This window comes from Mastomys coucha, unplaced genomic scaffold (genome assembly GCF_008632895.1).
Source record: "Mastomys coucha isolate ucsf_1 unplaced genomic scaffold, UCSF_Mcou_1 pScaffold5, whole genome shotgun sequence".
Lineage (NCBI taxonomy): Eukaryota > Metazoa > Chordata > Mammalia > Rodentia > Muridae > Mastomys > Mastomys coucha.
Genome location: NW_022196911.1, coordinates 43943276 through 43952840, shown reverse-complemented (window position 1 = coordinate 43952840; position 9565 = coordinate 43943276). Strand labels below are relative to the sequence as shown.

The following is a 9565-nucleotide window of genomic DNA, read 5'->3' as shown; positions in this document are numbered from 1 at the left end:
TGTTTATTTCATGTTTTTACACTATACTATGGTTCTCAGAACAGCTTATATATTTCAAAAGTATTTATGTACCCAAAAGAAACAGACAATTAAATTGGAAGGGGGCTTGTAAGAGAACAACAAAGAGTGAGACTGAATGCTTTGCTTGACATTTGTAACTCTTGTATCAAGTTTGAAGAAGAGGACTTCATAAGTTACTCTTTCTCTGAGATGAATGCTTTTCCAAAGTATCACAGCCAATGAACCAGATTCTTACCCTCTCCTAAAGTCTGTGCCACCCTCCAAGCAGAACCATTGCTCATTGAAACAGTTAGTGAATGACTTTATGAATAGACCATCTTAAAGGACACACCATTTCTTAAATGAATGTAACCTGTTCTCTGTGGGCTGAGAATAAAGTCACTCCCTCAGGTCAAATAGCTTTGACCCTAGCAGGAAGTCTGTATCCAAAAATCGTGCCTACAGTTCATTCCTTGGCACAGCAGAACTGTCAACTCTCAGCTTAGCTATGATGGAGGTAAAATCCTTTGATGATGTGAGGGTCATTGAAATACAGCCTTATTACAATGAAATCCAATGTCTAAAAATTGTTCTTATTTTGGCCTTATACCATATAGTAAGAGCCAAGATTTTAAGCTCTACTAAATACAAAACAAAGAAACAAACAAAAAGACTTTACATATTTATGTTCATTTAAAAAAAATACTAGTAGTGATGTATTGTTTTGAAATATACAGTTAATATGTTTGGAGTTATTTAAAATTTATATTGAGAATAACATGTATTTTCACTATTGCTATAGACAAGCATCTACATAAGACTGTTAAATTGATTGTTGTTTTATATCAAACAACTTTTATAATACTCATTTTTATTGTTATAATATTTTATAAATTTTAAAGAATATGACAAAAAAGATATTGTAGGTAATGAAGGGGGTCTCTGAGAGGAGTTGGGGTAAAAAGGGAAACAAGGATAGGATGCAATTCTATTTACTTAAAATATGTTTTTAAATGTTAACAAATTCAGATAAATTGAAATCATGTAATTTTTCTCATCATAATGCAATAAAAGTTAAAAAAAGAAAAAATAATAAAAGCTTGATTTATCATAAAAAAAAAGAAGAAAATAGTTAAAAGTTAAGTAGTGGGAGTCAAACCAAAATTTAAAGCTAAACCCAGGAGTAAGTGCTGTTCAAGTCGTGCACACTTGATTAAAGGGAAGAAAGTCCCTATTAATAATGTGGGGCAGATGCTGGGCCCTGCTCTTCCAATGGCAGTTTCTGCTGAACTAGTTTGTTGACCTTTCTGGTTCTTTCTTCCCTTAGGTACCATCCACATTTCCGAGGCATGGGTCAGACTTCCTCTTCTACACCCCCTCCAAAGGAAGATGCTGATTCGACCTCCAGCTTTGGCACAAATCTTCAGAATTTCAAGATGAAAACCAAAATCCTGTCTCAGGAATTAATTGCCTTCATTGAATCATCCCTAGAGGATGGAAACCTTCGGGAAACAGTTTCTGCAATCAGCAGTGCTCTGGGTGACATAGAGAAAGCCCCACTGAACATTGCAGTGACGGGGGAGACTGGGGCTGGAAAGTCCAGTCTCATCAATGCTCTACAGGGAGTAGGGGCTGATGAAGGAGGTGCAGCTACATCCACAGGGGTGGTATGTACAACCACTGAGAGAACACCATACTCATATGCAAAGTTTCCCAGTGTGACACTATGGGACCTGCCTGGCATTGGATCTACTGCCTTCCAAACACATGATTATCTGACGAAAATCAAGTTTGAGGAGTATGACTTCTTCATTATTGTCTCTTCTGGACGCTTTAAACATAATGATGCAGAACTTGCCAAAGCCATTGTGCAAATGAATAGGAGTTTCTATTTTGTTAGAACACACACAGATATTGATCTAATGGTTGGAAAACTGAGTGATCCTAAGAGATTCAATAAAGAGAACATCTTAGAGCAGATTCGAAACTCCATTTCAAGTATTCTAAAGGAGGTTACCCGGCAGGAGCCTCCAGTCTTCTTAGTCTCTAACTTTGATGTGTCTGACCTTGACTTCCCAAAGCTGGAATCCACCCTTCTGAGAGAGCTCCCAGCCTACAAACGCCACATGTTCATGCTCACTTTGCCAGTTGTTACAGATTCCACCATAGACAGGAGGAGGGATATGCTGAAACAAAAGATCTGGAAGGAATCCATAATGCCAAGAGCATGGGCTACCATACCATTCAGGGGATTGACCCAAAATGACATAGAGATGTTGGAACAGACTTTGAATGACTGTAGGTCTTCCTTTGGCCTGGATGAGGCATCACTGGAAAACATCGCTGAGGATTTGAACATGACACTGGAGGAACTCAAGGCAGACATTAAGTCTCCACATTTGCTCTCAGATGAGCCAGATACAACCTTAACAGATAAACTATTGAAGTACATTAGAAATCCTTACTTTTCAAAGTTTTTCCACTTGCAAAATTATTTCATTGACACAGTTGCAAGCGATGTTAAAATTATCCTCAGTAAAGAAGAGCTTTTGACAGAGAAGGTGAGCTCATTCAACTGTAACACCTCTCTATATTGGGAGGAGTCCATGGGAAAAATCAGTGTTTCCATAGTTGTTCCGGAGGCACCTTTCTATTTCATTTTGTTGAGATGTTTCAAAGTGACTCTGGTAAATTTTATCATATACATTTTCTGCACCTGTTGACATCCTGAGGTGTCTCTGGTTAGGACTGTTACATGATGCATTCTTAAGGCTTTTTATTGTAAATCATCTCATTGCTGTGGTGTTTATTTGCTTTGTATATAAGAGGTATTTCAGTTGGAGGGAATGCTACTTGTCAGTTTGCTTTGACTCCTTTGCTTTGCTGAATCCATGTGGGAAAATCTGATGAAGTTTTTCATACCCATTTCCCTTTAAGAGCTTCAAGGTTTCCATCTTATAGTAAGCTCTTTGGCCCACTTTGGGTTGCTTTCTGTATAGGGTAAACGGTGAGGGTCAAGGTTTAGTCTTGCCTGATGTCCAGTTTGCCCAGTTCCTTTCTTCAACCCATGTGCCCTTTGTGCAGTGTGAGCATTTGGAAGTCCTGCTGAGATATTGACTGACTGTAGATGCATTCTGTTTGCTGCAGGGTTTTGGATATATTTCTGGGTCTGCCCTTCCAGCCAGTTTGTTGGTCTATGGGCCTGTCTTCATGAACATAATTGGCTGTTTTTACCACTGTGGCTCTGTGCTATCTATGCATTAAAGTAAGGTATTACAGTGACTCCTAGCCCCATTGGATTTGACCAATATTGTTTTGGCTGTTTGCAGTCTTCTGTGTTCCCATGTGAGTTTTGTGACTCCACAGTCCAGTTCTTTTCTAAATGGCATTGATGTTTTAGTTGATATTGCATTGAATCTATAGATTACTTTGTGAAGAATGGACACTTTGACAATGTTAAGATTTATAAGCTACAAACATGGGAATCTCAGCATCGTTTGTTGCCTTTGAGATTTCCTTCATCTCTGCTTTGGAGCATCTCACTTCCTTGGTTACTTACTGAAACATGATTGCTTCCTTGCTTGCTTTCTACCTTCCTTTCTTCCTACCTTCTTACTCTGCCTTCTTATCTGCTATGTTTGTGTTGCGTCTATTATAAATGAACTTTCAAGATTTCATTCAAATTTTTACATATCTGAATTTCTCAGGCAAATCTATGTATTCATTTTGATTTCATTCATCAGTATTTTCTTGGATCTCAAGGAAGCTTTTTCTATTTCATTACATTTTAGGTGCACATATGATATGTATGCCATTATACATTGTCGTTCATTCTTATGTGTTCTCATTCATTCATTTGCCTACTTCCCTCTGCCATACCCCACTTATGTAGCTAGTTTTCTTTTACCCTCAAAAGTCCCTTTTTCATGTTCTTGTCATACATACTCTGTGGCTCATCAGATACATTTCCTCCTTCAACATTTCTCACCTCTCATGTGATTGAGATTTTTTTCATTATTTACAAAGTATTTAACAGGAATTTAATCTACTTCAATTTCTTTGGAATCTCTTTAAATATTCATTTACACATTTATTTTTATGTATGTGAGTCTTCACTTACACTCAAAACAGAGAATCAGATCCCATTACAGATGGTTGTGAGCCACCATGTGGTTGCTGGGAATTGAACTCAGGACCTCTGGAAGAGCAGCCAGTCCTCTCAGCTGCTGAGCCATCTTTCTAGGCCTCCTCAGAATCCTTTATTAGAAAATTATGATCCTTTATGTGCATCATTGTCTTGGATATTTTGAATAGTAATAATGTTCTGTGTAGCGATTTGTGTTTCTCAATGGAAATATCTACCACTTATATGGGATGTCCTTATTAAGAAAACTCTCCAGAATAGTGTGTCTTAGAAGGTTGGATTGCTATGTATTATTAAGTTTATTTCCAGCTGGCCATCACAGTGTAGATTCCATATCACTATTCTGGTAGCAACTAGTGAATTTTGGCTCAGTCTATGTCAGAATTATTGAGAACTATTATTTCAGAAGGTCACACAAGACTGGGACTCTCATATACTGCAAGCAACTGTGACATAAATAGTAGGGTGTGAACGATGCATTGTACATGAATTTGAATTCATTTCTATAGCCACAATCACCAGGAGTTCCTAAATATTGCTTCTACTTGTACATCAGTTGTGGGCAACATCCCAGCACCAGAGAAGCAGAGATAGGTAGACTTCTGGAACACATGCATGCAGCTTCACATACAAATTCTCAAATAATTACCCTGGGAGTTTTGTTATTGTAATATATTATTCCTAGTGACAGTAGGTTCTACACTGATGCCCTCCTTTCCCTTAGTTTTATTGGTGACATGGCCTCCAACAAGATGATTGGCTGACTCAAGACTAGAATTCTGTATACCTGAAGTTCTATATTGAAATCTTCATACACCAAAATATTAGAGCAAACTGAAGCCAATCTCTCCTGACTGCCTGCATTTTCCTTCTGTTGCAACTCTAATTCCACAGTCTTGTGTGTGTTTCTAACATCAAAAGAAAAGAATATGGCTATGGATTTATAACTTTCATCCCAAAGCTATAGTATTTTTAGTATTAATATTGATAAACTTTTTGTTAGCATTCTGTCTAAGCTCTGCCCCACAGTTACCTGGCAACAGCCAGGTATGCCTGACACTATAAAAGGGGATGCTTGCCCCCCTTTGTTCTCTTGCTCCTCTCTTGCTCTCTTGCTTTCTTTTGCTCTTATTCTTCCCTTCCCCCTTCCCCCATCTCCCCCATTCTCTCCAGCCCTCTCCATGTGCTCATGGCTGGCCTCTTCTCCTCTTCTCCTCTACCTCTTCTCTCTCTCTCTCTCTCTCTCTCTCTCTCTCTCTCTCTCTCTCTCTCTCTCTCTCTTTCTCTCTCTCCTTCTCTGCTTCTACTACCCTCTTAACCCCCCTGCCCATGCCCTTTTTAAACTCTATTCTATACTATACCATCCATCAGTGGAAAGTGATGTGTCAGCATGGGCCTGAGGAGGAACCCCCTTCCCCCACACTTCACCACACTTCCACAGAACTTATCCCCCTTCTCTTTATCTTTTTTAAAACACATCACCTTTATCCACAGTCATAGTTAACATGAAGTCTGGTTTTCCACAATTCATGAAATATAAATAGTTTTAATTTTTTGCAAATTAAAATAAACTGGGAATATGTGCCAGAAACTGGATGTGGCCTATAAACACAAAAATTTGAAATATATGGACTGTTAAGGAAAACATGTGTGGATTCCTGATGGAGATACATATCACTTTTATCCTGTCTCTTCTGCCTTAAGAAATGAGTCTTTCCCAAAGAAGGTGTTTGATGGGAATACACTGAGGTTTCTTAATTTAAAAAAGAAAGAGTATCCTCATTTTTAGTGTCTTCTTTAATCTCTCTCCCTCCCTCCCTCCCTCCCTCCCTCCCTCTCTCTCTCTCTTGTTCTCTTACTCTCTCACTCTCCTTCTTTCCTTCCTTCCTTCCTTCCTTTCTTCTATATCCAGTCGGAGATTTTTCATTTTTGTAAGTTGTTTCACTGAGGTTTGGCAACAGAACAATAGAAAACGGGAATACACAGGGAATTTCTTAGGAATCTACTTATAATTGAGGTGATCCCCTACATCTTCTGTTGAAAAACAAGGCATAGCATGGAGACACATCTCCTTTCCAACAAATCTTTTTAACATCTATTTGTGAAGTTTCAAACAAGCATGCATTGCATGTTATGAATGGGCCCCTCAATTCCTTTGTCCCCCAGACAGGTTCACTTTCACTTTCATGCCATATCTACAATATAACTTATGCATCTGTAAAAAAGCTAAGCTCCAGGAATGAGAAAATGGACTTGTCTTTCTTAAGATTGGCTTTATTGTCTTAATATGACTACCTACAGTTACATCCAATTTGCTACAAAGGATATAATTTCCTAATTTAACTTTTTGGCTAAAAAGAAGTCGATACACATATATAATAATGTATGCAACCCTCTGGTGGAAATATCAAGAATTTTTTCCACACCCCACCTCATGCCCCTTCTCCCTTTATTCACAAATTACACGAGAGACTGGAATAGCTGTGCTGAAGGACCAGAGGTCATGAGGCCAGGAAGCAATGCCCTAAGCACTCAAAAGAGGAAGGGAGACTTTCCATGAGATGTTTGGCTAGAGATTTTTGATATGCTGACCTATGCCCTTAAGGGTTTTACAACCTCTAGATATTGATTGTGATAGGTGTAAACAGAATGCAAAGACAATGTAAAATAAGAAGCAAACACTGCTGTAGGAACCTGAATGGAATAAGGTGATAAATGGGACAACACAGAAGGAGGGAAACCACAGTTGAAGGTAAGGGCTGATGAGGGCACGTGCAGAGCAGAGATGGAGCCAGCAGCCAGGAGCAGGAAGGAAGGAGTTCTGCTAATAATGGTATCAGCAGCTGAGGTCCCTCCTTATCCTAAAAACAAACGCCTAGGCCTTGCCCTGCTGTACTAATAATTACAGTGTCTCTCTTTTCTCCTCTATTCAGCATCCTCCAAGGCATACAGCTACATGCGAGCCCTCCTCTAGCAGACCTTCTCCTTTAACGGCTCAACTTTTGGCACTCAGCTTTGAAAATTTTTTTAAGAATTTCAAGAAGGAAAGCAAAATCCTCTCTGAAGAAACCATCACCTTGATTGAATCCCATCTGGAGGATAAGAACCTTCAAGGGGCATTGGCTACAATTAGTCACTCTCTGAGAAACATTGACAAAGCCCCACTGAACATTGCTGTAACTGGAGAAACAGGGACAGGGAAATCCAGCTTTATTAATGCCCTGAGAGGCATGAGGAATGACGAAGAAGGTGCAGCCCTCACTGGGGTGGTAGAGACAACCATAAAGAGAACTCCATACCCACACCCAAAACTTCCCAACGTGACAATATGGGACCTGCCTGGGATTGGGTCCACTACCTTCCTACCACAAAACTATCTGACAGAAATGAAGTTTGGTGAGTATGACTTCTTCATTATCATTTCAGCTACACGCTTCAAAGAAATTGATGCACAACTGGCCAAAGCCATAGCAAAGATGAACACAAAGTTCTACTTTGTCCGAACCAAGATAGATCAAGATGTCAGTAATGAACAGAGGGGTAAACCTAAGTCTTTCAATAGAGACAGTGTCTTAAAGAAAATGAGAGATGACTGTGCAGGACATCTTCAGGAGGCTCTCTCCAGCCCGCCTCCAGTCTTCCTAGTCTCTAACTTTGATGTTTCTGACTTTGACTTCCCAAAGCTAGAGACCACCCTACTGAGCGAGCTCCCAGCCCACAAGCGCCACATCTTCATGATGTCCTTGCACAGTGTTACTGAGACTGCCATTGACCGGAAGAGGGATTTCTTCAAACAGAAGATCTGGCTGGAGGCTCTGAAGGCTGGAGCATGGACCACCATTCCATTTGGGGGCTTCATCAGAGATAAAACGGAGAAGTTGGAGGAGACCTTGAGTCTCTACAGGTCTTACTTTGGGCTAGATGAAGCCTCACTGGAAAATATTGCCAAGGATTTCAATGTGTCTGTGAATGAAATTAAAGCACACCTTAAGTCTTTCCATTTGTTAACAAAGAACAAAGACATGTCCTTCAAAGAAAAACTGTTGAAATACATTGAATATATTTCGTGTGTTACTGGGGGACCACTTGCCTCAGGCCTTTACTTTAGGAAGAATTACTACTGGAAAAGTCTTTTCATTGATACTGTGGCAAGTGATGCCAAGTCTCTCCTTAATAAGGAAGAATTTTTTATCAGAGAAGCCAGGATTATGCATGTCTGACATCCTGAATACTGGAAAATAGGAATGAAACTGTGAGGTACTAAGCTTTGGACTGGCTTCAAGCGCAGAGTTAAAGCCTAGTTTTAAGCAGCTAACATTTTTTAGGAATGACCAGAAGATTCGTGTCTTTCAGAGACAAAATATCACTTTGGCGAGTGGAAGAATTGCCCACGGACAAGAACTGTCTTCCATTTAAGTATCACATATGAGAATGTATGGTTGTATACATATGACTTGCAATATCTTTGTCTAATTAAAGTTGGATCTTTCATCTCAAAGAGATTGCCCAAGTAGGACCACACTCCCCTAAGATGAAGAAGTTAGTAGGCTGTGTAACCATTTGCACTTTTCTATATCTGCCTCAGTTCCAGAATAATGACACAGAGGTTCGTTTATTTATGCATTAATGCCTATATGTTAGCTAAGCTTGTTCTCCAAACTAGCGTATAACTAAATTGACCTGTTTATGCTATTCTATGTCTGAGATGTGGCTGGGTGCCTCTTCTCAGTCTCATTCAACTTCCTTCACAACTTGGTGGTGAATCTCTTCAGCCTGACTCTTACCCAGAGATCCTCTCTCTCTGCAAGTTGTCCCATCTGTTTTCTTCTGCCTTTCTGTGGGCCATCAGCTCTTTATTGACAGATGATACTTTGACATAGCGCACAAGAGATTACTGTTACAATTCTGTCTTGATGAATTTCTTTTGGGGTTTAGGAAGTACGGGGAGGGGGGCTGGTTCCTAGCACACACGTCCACATGAGGTGGTTATCTCCTTCCACATGGTAGCCACAGGGCAGATAGGATTATGATTGTCCATGCTCCCTCCAGGAAGAACTGGGTGATGCATGGATAAGTAAACACTCCTGGAGATCCATGTAGATACAAACATTTTATTCCATAACCTTCACCGGTCAACCGGATGAGTTTGGAATTCGGGTTATAGGCAACATGGGCTCTAATTAAATTGTCATTCCTTATAGTAAAGTAAAAGCTGAACAACATCTCACTGGCCCACTCAGTTGTGAGACTTGGCAAACACAGTATCTACAGGGCAGCCTTGTAGCCTGGAAATCTTTGGAACAGTTAATATTACAGCTTTGTCCAAACAGCAAGAATTCTCTTTCCTCTCTTTCCTAAGACTTGTCAAGGGTTTTGTTGTTGTTTTTTATTTATCTCTAACGTCTTCAATTAACCAATTGA

General features: G+C 39.7%; 1 protein-coding gene across 1 annotated transcript in view; it reads left to right on the top strand.

Annotated features, from left to right (window-relative positions):
- LOC116077891 overlaps positions 1-9044 on the top strand; it is a 21196-nt gene extending 12152 nt beyond the window's left edge. The window contains 4 exon segments of the mRNA XM_031352741.1: positions 1328-2561; positions 7078-8328; positions 8330-8363; positions 8366-9044. Of these exon segments, the coding sequence (XP_031208601.1) occupies positions 1350-2561; positions 7078-8328; positions 8330-8363; positions 8366-8400 (2532 nt within the window). The 5' untranslated portion in view covers positions 1328-1349 and the 3' untranslated portion in view covers positions 8401-9044.
- The last annotated feature ends 521 nt before the right edge of the window (positions 9045-9565 follow it).